The sequence below is a fragment of the Chrysemys picta genome, chromosome 10 (assembly GCF_011386835.1).
Source record: "Chrysemys picta bellii isolate R12L10 chromosome 10, ASM1138683v2, whole genome shotgun sequence".
Taxonomy (NCBI): Eukaryota; Metazoa; Chordata; order Testudines; family Emydidae; genus Chrysemys; species Chrysemys picta.
Genome location: NC_088800.1, coordinates 8,916,279 through 8,930,849, shown reverse-complemented (window position 1 = coordinate 8,930,849; position 14,571 = coordinate 8,916,279). Strand labels below are relative to the sequence as shown.

Sequence of the window (14,571 nt, the reverse complement as noted above, 5' to 3'; positions counted from 1 at the left end):
ACCGCATTAAGGTTGCACGAGCGACCTTAATTCTAGCATTTGCTAACTTGTGTGCTTGACTTGGCAACCTTAACATTCTTTTAGTGTAGGGTTGGGTGGGGTGTTTTTTTTGTTTGTTTGTTTGTTTGTTTTTTAAGAATTATATAGACTGCCTCCTCAGTCAGTCAGTCAACAACCAAGACTCCCCCACACCAAGTCTCAGGTTTGCTAAGAACAAATTTTTGCACACATCTTGAAATGCCTGGTAATACCTTGCTTCACAGTGAAAAAAAAGTCATCCAATGATTTCAATACATTTTAAAAATATTCATGAAATTAAGTCACTTAACACCCCTATAAGGTCAGCAATTATTCCTATTTTAAAAATTGAGAGTTACAATGCAAATGCATGCAAGACAATACATTTCTTCACAACCCCTGCATGCTGTCAGCTATAAGGACATAAGAATGGCACTACTGGGTCAGACCAAAGGTCCATCAAGCCCAGCATCCTGTCTTCCAACAGTGACCAGTGCCAGGTGCCCCAAAGGGAATGAACAGAACAGGTAATCATCAAGTGATCCATCCCGTCGTTCATTCCCAGCTTTTAGCAAACACAGGCTAGGGACATGATATTTGATCACCCCCTGTTTTATCATGCATGACTACCCAATATTGTTGCTCATAAAATTGTCCAGTCCCCTTTTTTTTAAATTCAGCTATAACATTTAACTTGAGACTTTTCTATCCCACTAGTGGACAGACAGAGACTAATACACTGATGATGACAACATCTCGCTATGTTTTTTTATTTGCTGTTCAAAAAAAACAAAAACAAAAAGCCCATAATTTATAACTGTCAAAGTAGTATTAAAACAGGACCAAATCCGCAGAGAGAAAAGAAGTGTGAATGCAACCTTGCAGCATTGCAACATAACATTAGATTCAAACATTCCAAGTGTCTGTCTGTCTCTCTCTCTCTCTCTCTCTCTCTCGCACACTGCAATGTGCTGTGGACAATTTCAAAATACTGTCACTGATGAACACCAATAACACCTCCGACAATGTTGGCTCGCCCACTGAAATTAGTTATACGTATTGTTGGGTTTGGGCTTTTTTTTTGTTAAAACGTTGGAAACCTTTTTTACCAGGTTAACCAATCCTGACGTTAGCCTACTTGGCATTTCTAGAGCACTGCCAATAATATATAGCTCCATTCAGACCAGTACAAAAACTGTTAATAGCTAATGACACTTACACATGATCTTACCAGGCTCCTCCTTAGAGGTAAGCATTTAGTCTGTCTAACTGCAAAACGGACGGTCTGAAATGGAAGTGCATCTGTAACAGAGGAAGTCATTCAAAAACTACTGCCCCAACAATGTAGTGAAGGTACATTTTCAGTCTTGATGCTTTCTGGTTTGTGATTTTTTTCACATATTGTTCAGAGATGAAAGAACTGAGAACAGAGATTGCATCTGTTGCCATCACAATTTAACCACAGTCTATGTATTTATACAGCGGAACCTCCAAAATAACACTGCATCTGTTAAGATGACAGTATTTTTCCATAGGAGCTCTGCTTTGTTGCAGAGCAAGTCTGACATTGTTGCTTTTGAAGTGCTGATTGTGATCCACCCCAAATTCCTTTATAATCTTCCTCAAATGTGTTGAATTGTAAAGCTGTTGTTCTCTTAGTATGGCTTGGAAACAATAAAATGTTAATACATCTGATTAGTGGGCAGTTGGCACTAAAACTCTTCTACTGAGAATGCAACATGTTTATTTAAACAATGAGCCACCAGGAAACCAAAATTTGATTTCTTGATACATCCAAAATAAAAGCATATCAAACCAGAATTCTCCTGCATAGCTTTACATATCAGACACTTTCACAGCCCATCTTCAAGAGAAACACTGCAATTCTCCCATTTCTGTTACAGCTGCATGATAGCTCACTAATGAGCCACCGTTAAGAGAATATTTGTGCACTTCTATAGAACACTTGGACTTAAACTGTTAAGCTGGACACAACCTCAGGTTTTTACTGTGATTCTAGCGATTTAGTTTAGGCCTAAAACACAGGGGTACGGTGGGGTGTTTTATAAGCCTCCTTTATAAAAATCGGTATGAATAGGGAGGTTTATGCATTTATTAAACTTTCCTTGCTGTGGTGAAAATTCAAACAGCATTTTGCTAGCACATGAAAAACAGACAATGAAACTGGACAGAACCAAATGAGCTTTTTCATCCAGTTTCTGTCCAGACCCTTAGGTCACTCCCAGATTCACAACCCAAGCTGGCTCAAAACCCTGCCCTTGTCCTCAAACAAACCTAGGCCAATCTCAGTTTTGCAACACTACAAAACCAGATGAATTTCTCCCAATTTTGGCCTTTCACTAGACAAGTTCATGCATCAATAACCTCCATCCGGGGTCTAGCACACGGTAGGACTACAGGAAAAGATGATCAACCTGTTAATAGAAAATTCCCCTCCGCTGGGTTCTCCAGGGAATACCAAAAGGTAGGCTTTAAGCTTTAGCTACCTGGGATAGGATTGGCAGTCCACCTGGCCTTTAGCATTTTCCTCTGTGCTGGCTTACAGGGCTTCCCTCTATCCAACCTCAGTACCGCACAAAAGGGGGAGAAAGAAGAAAAAGTGTACAAACATTTTCTAACAGCAAATTACATCTGCCTCTGACACTGCTGGGAGGCCCCTTCCCTCCGTTTCTCCTGGGAGACTGGATATTGCAGGGAAGCAATAAAAAAAACACAACTATGTCAGAAAAAATTCTTAGCCACCAGAAACTGAGGGGGGAAAAGTTTAACTACAAACTAATACAGAACCACAAGCTGCTTCCACCTGCTAAAAACCGGAAACAACTGGACAACAGCCAAAAATTCTCCTGGTCAGGAGGAGGGATATCACCAAAATTCTGGAAGACTCCCATCGGCTGGAAAGGAGAATGACACTGATATACCTGACTGGGTAGGAGTGCACTGAATAATTTTCTGCTCCTAAACTGGGTTTCTGGTAATAAAGTCAACAGGAGTCTTCTGCTAAAATCTACAAATCAAAAGTCTCTCTCTGCATCCTCTTAACTGCAGTGGCATTTTGGGAATGGATCTAATCCCAATGGAAATTTATGAAATTTAGGTACATTAGGCAATGATGTGTATTTAACTATGGGTCAATGCTTGGGGAAAGCATTCAGTGATCAAGAGAGAAAACAGAATATTCCACTGATTCCAAACAAAGTATTTCCAGACGGATTTCACTCAGCTGAGTGTTTCACTGTGGCCCACTGTTGCTCTCTGATCACAAACCATCCCTCTTTCAACAGCATAATGGAGGGGATACTGAGATTCCTACCAGGCTCATGTCCCCAGACCCTCTTTGGGGATGCCAAGTTTCTTCCTTTAGTAGGGATTCCCAACTGGAACCACCTGACCCTAGCACCATGTCCTTCTGGCATCTAGAAAGCCCATCCATTTCCCTAACATCTCCTGGCTATTTTGTGGTCACGGGTTGCCACACCGCTTGGATCTCTTCCTCCCTATGAATAGCTTTCCCAAAGTAAAACTGATTTGATTCTTGCCAGTTTCATCACTGCCCATTGGTTTCTGAATAGCTAAAGTAAAACAGATTGGAACGGTGTTAATTTCAACACATCGCTGATAAAGAAATAATGAGGAGCCTGTCCCTACACGCCACAAAAACAGCACTGAATCAGATCATGTTTGGAAAGTTGTTTTTGCAACCGTAAGTGCCAGAAACAAGCCCTCGGCCCTATTTATTTTTAATCAAAAGTTTAAATTCTGTAGACGCACATCACCTATTCCTACTATCACTAACAAGGAGACTTCTTAAGCCCTATATCAGTGTCCATCCAGTTTCAACAGAGTCTAGAAGTTAACTGGATGTAATGGTCTACACCAGGGGTCGGCAACGTTCGGCACGCGGCTCGCCAGGATAAGCACCTTGGCGGGCTGGGCCAGTTTTATTTACCTGCTGACGCGGCAGGTTCGGCCGATCGCAGCCCCCAATGGCCGCGGTTCGCCGTCCCGGGCCAATGGGGGCGGCGAGAAGCCGCGGCCAGCACATCGCTCACACGCGCCGCTTCTCGCCGCCCCATTGGCTCGGGACGGCGAACCGCGGCCAGTGGGGGCCGCGATCGGCCGAACCTGCCGCGTCAGCAGGTAAATAAAACTGGCCCAGCCCGCCAGGGTGCTTACCCTGGCTGGTCAACACCATACATGTGGGGAAAACAGATGTTTTACCAACAAGATATCACAAAACACAGCAACACTAACTAGAAACACACAGAATTAAGGTAACAAAGTTACCTCTACAATATCTTAGCACAACACAGAGCTTCTGAGATATCCTGCTGCTCCTGCACATTGTTGTATGTACAGCACGCTCCCCCACACTTAATTAACATTTTCCAATATGGTTTGTGTATGACTAATTTTAATCATGGGGTGAGCCTGAGCCCATTACCCTGTCTGACACTTTGTGCAGTTTGCCCTTTACAAATCAAGTGTTGAAATAGAACAAATCTTGAATATAACAATGAAAACGTCATACTTCGTACTCTCTGCTAATTCAAACTTGCATGCTCACCAGTTATACCTGGTATATTACAATAGCATCTGAAACTAACAATACTTAGAAAAATGCTTCATCTTTGCTCCAATTTATGGATGTTCTCTCTTACTATAAAGCCATACAGTATCATGAAAAATTTAAAAAGTAATTTGTATAAACCTGGTTTATAAACTTAATAGCAGGTACAGTACATCTGATTTAAATAGATTGTGCTCTGATAAAGTTTAAATTCCAAGGGACAAAAGGATACTTGGACTATTTCAGATCATGCTCTGAACACTTCTAGCACGTGAACTTCAAAAATCCTCCCTTGTTTCTGAAAAAACTGGAGTATTTGCTTCAGCATGAAAAGATCAGAAATTACACAAACCTCCATTTAATAACTAAATTATTCAAATAATGGAAGGTGTGGTTGGAGAAAATCAGGAAGGTCAGCACAACACCAATTAAAGGAAAAACACACCACAGTAACACGTTTATCTCCAGAATTAGAAGAGCTCTTATGTGATCTATATGCTCCCACATTTTGACGCACACATTTTTCCTTCTTTCCAAAATAAAGTAGTAAAGTATCCTAAGAATTTTTTTTTAAATCCCTAACTAAAAGACAGCGCTCTGATCAGAGCGGATATTCACACTTGTAAGTAAACAGAGCTATCTTTATAGCATGTAATGGCACCAATAACAGGTTTGCAGATAACACTCTCCCTGACCGGTCACTGAGCTATTTCAATAAAAAAATATTCATTTTGCTGGCATCATGTGGGAGATGAACTCATGCAAAAACAAGTGTTTTTACAAACTAAACTATTATTACCAACATTAATTCCTGCAGTAACAAAAAAATAGATAAGACAAAGACAACATCTTTAGTAATACTTATTTCATTTGCAGTTACAATACAGAAATATAGTAACAGCTTATGTTAATTCTCTGACGGAAAAGAGCTTTTCCCTATTTTGTAGAAGACATGCACCTTAATTCAAAGAAGTCTGAACAATACTGTGTCTATAAATGTGGTACTTAAAACACAAACTTGTCAGCAAAGAAAAATGTTAACCAGTTTATTCCTCTAATTAAAGAAATAAGTTATATTAAAATTTGTAGTAAAATTAGACCATGTTCCTGCAAGACAGTGTTCTTGTAGCACTTTCAAGGCTTATTTATTCCTGCATTCCTGTTCAAGTATGATCATACTGCATCAATCAGGGGTAAGGAGCTTACTGGGTGGATGTGTGAAAAATTCATAGATATTAAACATGTTGGAAGTCATCAACAAACTAGCCTGAAAGTCATAGAGACAATGATACATGCTGATGTACTTACTGTCAAGCCAAACAAGAACAGCACTATCAGTTAACAGGGTAGTTTGATCTTTTTGAAAAATCAAAACAGTTATTATTTAGATTTGACTAATATCAAGGCTTTAATATCAGAGTTTAACAGTTTTGCCAAAAGCAAACTTATATGTTCTCTTTTGTAAACGTACCTATAAAATACAGATTATATATATTATGTCAATTTTTACTTTCAGCATACTAACAAATTTTACATAGCCTTGTATTTGCTTGTACCTTGTAGTTTAAGAAATTAATCATTGATTTAACTAACAGATCTAGAGGGATCGCTTAGATTTAGTATTTGTGAAGGTTAATTAAACCATCTGTAAAAGACAGAACAAAATCTAAAACACACCCCACCAGCACCAGCTTTTGGTAAGAGATTTATCTCCCTAATAAATCAATAAGTTACCAAAGTCTCCTTTCTAAACCTTTACAAAAAATTAGTAGCCCTGCCTTGAACAACTTTTTAGGCTGTTTATGACTTTTGAGGAGTTGATAAATTTATAGTCCATTTGCAGACCGTATAAATATTCATTCATATTATACACCTATGTTGTTATTCATTTGCCTGTCTTCAAAGTCTGCCCCAGACAGTTTTGGATATATAGAATACATAGTACTATGAAATCTGTTCCGATCGTGAACTCAGATAGCACCTGCTGCAACTTGGCTAAGAAAACAGTATCAAAGCAAGTTAGCTAAAAAACCACAGGTGCCTTCTTATGAACTACTTTGTGTTCGTTGATTTCTGCTTTTGTGCAATAAAAGGTTTTGGAAACTTCCATTTTTAAAATCATCATTGCATTCAAAGTGTTCTTCGAAACAGGAATTGTAACAGAAAGTCTCATTATTATCTATGAAACCTTATAGTAAATCCAATCTTTGTTAGAAAGACTGCTGTAATAAACTGAAGTCACACACACTTGCAAACAACTTTAACCATTGCTCAAAACACTTGAGATACAACTTACTACAATACAGCACAAGTCATTTTTTTAAATTTAGGGATACAGAGTCATCACATTTTTCAATACAAAATTGCATTTGCCACTACTGATGTTTACATTAAGCCAGCTGCTATTAGGTAAGACCATAAAGTCTTTCCAAATACGAGAGAGGTATACTAAAATTCAAGTAGGAAATTATTTATTAAGGTCATAAACCAACGTTTAAGGGACGGTTTCAAAGGTTTGGAGTCTTCTTCAGTTTAGGTGACATCTTAATATTACAGGAGGAAGAGAAATTAATATCTTTAACATCTTATTGATGAAATTCAACATTGTGTGACAAGGTACAGAGGGAATAGGTACAAACTAATTTCTATTTTTTGCTCAGTAAATTTATTACAGACTTTTGGTGGATTTTTTTTTATTGCTTTAAATCATTTTACTCAATTTAGTCTGTAAACTACCCTGATGCATACATCACACATGACCATCTAAACAGGTTAAAAGAAAGTTGTGTTTCATGAAAGATCATGAAGTGATCAAAAAGTGTAAAAAACAATTTGTTTTTACACAGTATTTGTGCCTCCTAAAATTTAAGGCCAGGAGGGATGTTACTATGCAGTTTTTTCTGTTCACAAATTATATAAACTACCTACAATATAACTCATCATTTTAATCCATGAACTGTCTTCTCTCAACTCACCAAATGAAAACTTTCAATGACCACCAGTAAAACTGAAGTCTACTGAAGTAGCATGTAAAATTGATAGAAAAAAAGTTCTTAATTAATGCTAATGTAGTTTTAAAAGCACAATTACAACTTCAGCCCAATAATTTATATCCCTAAAAATATTGTATTGTATTTTAATCATTAAATCATCAAAGATTTTATTAAGCAGAAGAGAAATATTCTTACATGTAAATTTAGTAGAGAAAAAAAAAAAAAAAAACACATTTGAAACCATTTAACTACACCCCAAGGAAAGTACATTATCTAAACTAGCCATTTAACAGTGTAAAGAGACTTAAAACAAGCAGGTTTTTCTTCTTGTAAAAACTTTAAATGTATAGGCTTTAAGGAAAGAAATCTAGAGTGCAGACAATTAAAGGCAAAAACAAATTATTTAACTCGCATTTCAGAGTCATTCTAACATTAATTTTAACAAGAATGATTGAATGTTATTAGAATTACATGTTCGACTTTCACTTGTTTATAGAATCCACACTATTCCTCAATTAACAAAAAACTAATTTCTTCTGTTTCACTGAAGCTAAAACCAGTTGTTCTCCTACCCCACTTCTAACAATATTTTTGTCATTAGTTATTTAGTCAAACTCTTTGGTTGGACTTTCTTTACTTTACAGGAAGAAAAACATTTTTCTCCCCCAAAATACCAATTCTACAATTAAACCAGCTACTATGCATCCATTCCATAACAGATCCTATGTTTTGTCCTTTTAACACATTTTGCTTCATATTAACACAATCACCACCATTTCCTAACCATTTTAGCTAGTAATTCATACAACCCTTTGTCCTGATTCTGATATTTTAAATTGATTTAACATGTGCCTTTACACTTGTTGGTGTTATCCTTGATTACCTCACTGTTTCTTCCGATGAACTCTAATCATAATAATGTATTGATAACAGAGAAGAAATATTTAGATACAATTTTCAGTGTACCTGATTAACATTAATTCCTTTAATACTGAAACATTTCATATTCAGTATCTAAATTGCCCAAAGAATTATGTAACTCATTCAACTATAAACTCTTATCACCAAGCATATTAGGAGATATTGATGTTCATGCTACACACGTACTCTGACTACATTCATAAGGATTTTTTACTATGCATCCTGAAAGATGGATCTAAAGATGCCAGCATGTACTATTGTTAATAAACATTTCAAACAAAGTGTAGGCTGTACGTATGGGCTAATACTCAAAGCCAAGATAAACAGATTCATTGACATAGCTATGGGTCCAAAGTAGCATTACAACAGGTACCATACTAATGGTATTTTTATTCTGGGTGTCTAATTTTTTAAGCACCCCTTTCAGCTTTCTCCTTCCATAAATACTTAAGGTAAGGAAACTAAAGCCAAATTTCAATATGCTCAACACTGGTGATCTTACGCAGAAAAAAAGGACGTTCTGAGTTTAGGGTGCATCTTAAACCTGCCTCAAGATTTAAAGAGTCTCCCCCAACACCTGTCCATCTTACATACCACATGAACCATCACACCTGCACGAAAAGTTTATCTCAGGAATGGATTTCTTTGCTCTTTTGACAAAACGTTGGTATATTGTGAACATCTTTTCTGTGCATGTTGCTAACTGGAACTTTTCCTTGTAAAGTACTTGCATTTTAAAGATTTTTTTTTTGGTCATTAAATCTCATCTCTTACTGATTTATTAAGTATTAAAGGGTTTTTTTAATTCCTGTTGTACCTCCTGTGTACTCCTAATTAGGCATGCCTTACTTGTTTGACCAGAAACGGAAGTGCCTTTTAGCTATGACATTATATATGAAAAACAAATAAAAATAAGATCAATCCTCCTTCCTCTATTGTGGGGAGAGGAAAGAATACAAAGTGATGCAAAACATCTGTCTGGGGGTCATTTTTCCCCTAGCAGCAAAGTTCTTTCAGTAATAACTCGTGAAAACAAAGGCTATTAAACTGCCAACTACAAAGTCAACGTAATTAGAGGCAGTATTCAACTAAGACAAGCTTCTCATTTTATTTTGTCATATTGAAATGCCTGGATCGTCCTCAAAATAAAAGTATTTCATGTGAGATTTATTAACGGAGTCATTTTAGCTAGATGACCCAAATACAAACATTTCAAAGGAGTGAAAAATAAAATCTAATGTATTGCTGTTGCCTCTGTTAAGAGAATGTTTCTCCTCTCAACCAATTCTTACTTGCAGATGTTCTGGACTTGGTAAAAATAATTCAAGAACATTGAGCCAGTGTATTCTTAAACTGATGGAATAAAAGTTTAATTTTTTTACACTTATTATTAATCATCGTTTACCTTGATTCTTCTAGCTACCAACACACACCACCACCAACCAAAAACAGCAAGCTCTGAGGTTTTAGTTTTCAACCCTAAGGATTAAATCTCCTCTCTGGAAAGCAAATCTAGCTAAAAGATTTGACTTATCCAAGAAAGAAAACTCTCACAGCCTTGCGGGCCCAACCATTACAATGTTAAAAGCCAAGTTGTGCCCTGACTTTCAAAGAGTTAATTGGCATTCACTGTCTAACGAAATACAATATTACTCAACATGCCTTTCAGATTCCATCTACCCTAGCTTTGCCCGAAACGTTTCTACAACTGGTTTAATTGCCGGTACATCCAAGAACTTATTTTCCAACTTAAACCGACTATTTAAAGAAGCGCCTGGATGTTTTTGTTTTTTTAAGTTTCAGGAATTCTTTCCTCATATTTGAATGGCTGAAATGCACTTTCTCCTCCGCACACCTTTTCACAAGTAAAAACGGGTGACGCTAATCAATGGTTAGGGAGTTTTAAAAAGTTAAACCATTCAGCTAGTAGGAACGGATCTAGCATTAAGGACCGGATCTCCTGTCTGCACAAACACTGAAAGACAAACAGAGGGAGATCGAGCACAATGTTAAAATGGTTGAAATAAAAAGGCCAATTTAACAACACCCCCAATCTCCCCTCCCCACCCCCGCCAAAAACGGGGGCCAAAGTAACCGTAATGTTAGGGGCCAGCAATCCAAACTAACAAAACAGAAGAAAATTGATCATCCGCACCGATTAATATGCTGATCATTGCAATCTAGTCAATTTCAGCTCCCACCATCCCCACCCCCTTCTATTTTCCCCTGCAACCAAAGGGGGCGGGCAGAGAAAATAATCACAGGTTTGAAATGTACAAAAACGAAGTCGGGGCTTTTGCAACTCCCAAACAACACGGACAGACACTGCGATTCCGAAAAGATTAACAGCAGCAAGAATCCACACCAGACAATCGTTGTGCACTGGAGACTTAACCATTTGCAGCGTGTGTACACACATACATACATACACACACACACACACAGAACCACGTTTTCCACAACGCAGAATTTAAACACACACAGAGAAGAAAACAACTCGTGCTCTTTTAAAAGAATCAACCGCAGAACTTCCGTTCTAGGTATAAAAACAGCTTCTAATGTATTGATTTCTTCGTCTTTAAGTCTCTAATCCTTCCAATGATCAATACATTTGTCCGTTCCCGTCCCCCCACGTTGTATAGATCTATATAAAATAAATATTAAATCAGTGGCCTTTGTATGCTGACCTATAGTCCTTTTACATCTGTGCATCCCAAGAAGGGAATGCCACGCTTTGCAAAACAAACACAAAACACACAACCTGCCTATTCACAGAAATCCTTTCAATTAGAGGGCATGAAACCCTGATTTTTAAAAAGGCATCCAACGATGAAAGTCAATGTTCTTTCCTTCCAAACACTCCTGGAAGCAAGTATTCCTGGGCCTTTCGATGTTTATTGGACACTTTACAGTCTTGGGAGTTTAAAATCTGAATATTAGGGGAAAATCTGGAGAGGATTTAAGAAATGAACACAGTAGGTGAAAAGATAAGGGAGCTGGAGAGAAGCAATGGGAACTATTACTCTTCAGACACGGGAAAGTGTCTAAACTCTGGTTAAATACAGGAACATCAAAGCCATCCACTCCAAGGGAGGAGAGAGAAAAGAGCAGCCTGAACTCAGGGTATTAAATGTGCTTAAGGAGCAGATTCAAGAACAGGAAAACACAAGCAGTCCCTGAAACTCAAAAGTCACCGCAGTGCAAAACAAGCGTAACCCCCCCCCCCCCCATGTTAAATGAAACGCAAAATACTCACTTTCTCCATTTGTTGGCCACAGACAAAGTGTGGCAAAGAAGAGCAGAAACCCCCAGAATAAGGTCAGGGACCCTCCTCCAGCGCCAGACTTCATTCCTTTTTTTTTTAAATTACGGACAAAATCCCCCTTTCCCAAAAAAAAAAAAAAAAAAAAGTCCAAATTTCTCCCCCTCCACTCACACAGAAGAACTATAAATTGGGAGGGTGGGGGGAGACCTAAGGAGGGGAAAATAACCTCCTCCTCCCACACAAAAACCACCCCTTTGGGTTTGAAAATTAAAAGGTTTTTTATTTCCCTAGCTGTTGTTCTTCCGGAGAAGCCACCCACAGACAACAATGAAAATGTGGGCTGGGGCCCCCCCAGAAAGGGCGAAGCAACACTCCCCCTCAGCGCTGCCTGCAGTGATACAATGTGCCCAGAAGTAGCAAACATGAAGCACATTGGGGCTGGCAGTCTGTATCTTCAGCCTCCATTTTCAAACACCACACAGGCGCAGCAAACACACGCAAAAAAAAATGGATGGGAAAGGGGGGGGGGGTCCAAAGCAATCTTATGAGAGAGGAGGAAATACAGCTTCCCGAGACTGGAGATTATTCCCCTAAGCAGAGACCTGAGACTGCTCCATAGGGATTCCCCCTTTCAAGCTTCCCCCACAGTACAAAAAAACACACCCAGTAAGTCCAGGTGGCTGAAGACCCTACAAACGCGGAATAAAAATGAATGAAAAGGCCTCCCCCTCTTCCTCGTCTCAGCGCGGCTGCCACCGGCTCCTTCCCCCCCGCTAAAAAAAAAAAATCCAGGACACACACAAAGCGGCAGCAGGGAGAGCTGAGCCGCTCAGCACTTCTCCTCCTCCTCCTCTTGCTGCTGCTGCTCGCCTCCTCGCATCCCTGCGAGCGCAAAAACCCAAACAAAACTGAACCCGGGGCGTGCGCGCTGCAAACCCTGCCCGCTTCTCGTCCCACCCAAGCCGGGGGGGAGTGTGCGGGGGTGAGGGGGAGGGTCGTAGCGGGAAGGGGGAGAGATCCGGTTGGCTGAAGGTCAAAGCCCAGGCGCTTGTTGCAAAGGGGTCCGTAATGCCTCCAAGCGGGGAGGGTGCAAGGGGAGGCCCCGCTGCTGCTCGGGATTTAAGTCTGTCGCTGTTCTTTGCAGCAGGGCTTGCACCGCGCTGCTGCCAGGTCTCCCCCTCGCGCCGTTGCTCGCTCGCTCGCTTGCACGGGGCAGAGTGAATGCTGGTAAACAAGAGGCGGCCGCCGCCGCTGCCGCCGTTTGCTGCCGCTGCTGCACTGGCACTGGGGGCTCGCGCACGCGCTCCCGGGCTCCTCGCGCTCAGCTGCGGAGGCGGCGGGGGCCCGGAGCAGGCGCGAGGCAAAAAGAGGAGAGCGGGATCGCCGGCGCCGTCCGGAAGGGAGCCCGGGCGGGGGAGGCAGAGCAGCGGCGCGCGCGGCCCCTGCAGCCCGTGTTGTCCGCGCGCTGCTGCAGCCTTGCCCCAGGGCGCGGGTCTGCTGCGCGCTACCCCTCCGGCCCCTCTAGGGCTGCCCCGTGCAAAATGCACGTCAGGCTGCAACTCCCCCATGCCTTGGTCTCCTGCTGCATCCCAATGTCATGCTGGGAGGCATAGCACTGGGCCTGGTTTGCATTGCACTAAGCTCAGTGGGCGGGGGGGGGGGGTTGTTTTTGTTTTTCAGAGGCTGCCAGCTTGTGCGCTGGAATCTGATTTTCGAGGAGGGGGGAGTGGGGGGCGGAGGCGAGGTTGGAGGGAAGTCCTCCTCATGGTTGCAAAGAAAACCTTCAAAACGTGAACAGAGTGCAAACCGATGCATTGATGTCTTTGTGTCTGCCAGGCCTTCCAGCAGCCCTGCAGGCTCGCTCCTGCAGCCCGAAGCCCTCACACACGCAATATGCATACGTACAAGATTGTCTCGGGAGATCAGTTTGAATGAGGGAGATTTGTAAAAATATTTTAAAATTAAATGTCTAATGTCTCACTGAAGCAAGTAGAGTGCAAAAAAAAAATATTTCATCCAAAAAAGGAAAATGCTTAAAAACTAGTCCTAAATTAAGGCATCCATGCACCATTCAGGACAACCCGGTGGATTCTTACTCCTACGCCCCTTTGCTTTGCTCTCCTGCCATACCACCTAAGTGCCTCTTATTGACACACAAAATGCTGCTAACATTGAAAAGAATCCCATTGTAAATGCAAAGACTATCCCCAGTTTCTGGATGGATCTCTCAAATAGCTCCTTTTCTTTTTCTTGCAGCTGTTGCAAAAAATGTGCATGCAGACTTTTCTTTTAAGCTGCTAAAAAGTCAACAAAAGCAGAAAGGGGTTGCATCCTGAATAGATCTGAATCTTACTTGCTTTATTTACTTATTTATTTATTACATGTATATACTATTAAATTATTTCCTCAATGTTTGTGCATTTAAGCTGGTAGCTACCAAGCAGAGCTTGAAGTTCCTGGCTTGTGGGTGTAGAAGAGAAGACAAGAAAAGGGTTGGGGAAGCAACCGTTAAAATTGATGGGCTCACCTGAAACAAGAAACCAAGGAAGAATTTATCCCCAAAGTAATACAGCACATTCATACACCGACAATTTCAATACGATTAATTAAAACAGTGTTTCCCAAACTTGGGACGCCGTTTGTGTAGAGAAAGCCTCTAGTGGGCCGGGCCTGTTTGTTTACCTGCCGTGTCCGCAGGTCCGGCCGACCGCGGCTCCCACTGGCCGCGGTTCGCTGCTCCGGGCCAATGGGAGCTGCTGGAAGTGGCAGCCAGTACATCCCTT

General features: G+C 40.6%; 1 protein-coding gene across 1 annotated transcript in view; it reads right to left on the bottom strand.

Annotated features, from left to right (window-relative positions):
- The window catches only part of IGF1R (insulin like growth factor 1 receptor), a 271,414-nt gene extending 258,324 nt beyond the window's left edge, over positions 1 to 13,090 (bottom strand). Inside the window, exon 1 of the mRNA XM_005294854.4 lies at positions 11,780 to 13,090. Within this exon, the coding sequence (XP_005294911.2) occupies positions 11,780 to 12,221 (442 nt within the window). The 5' untranslated portion in view covers positions 12,222 to 13,090. The remainder of the gene's footprint in view (positions 1 to 11,779) is intronic.
- Positions 13,091 to 14,571: the final 1,481 nt, after the last annotated feature.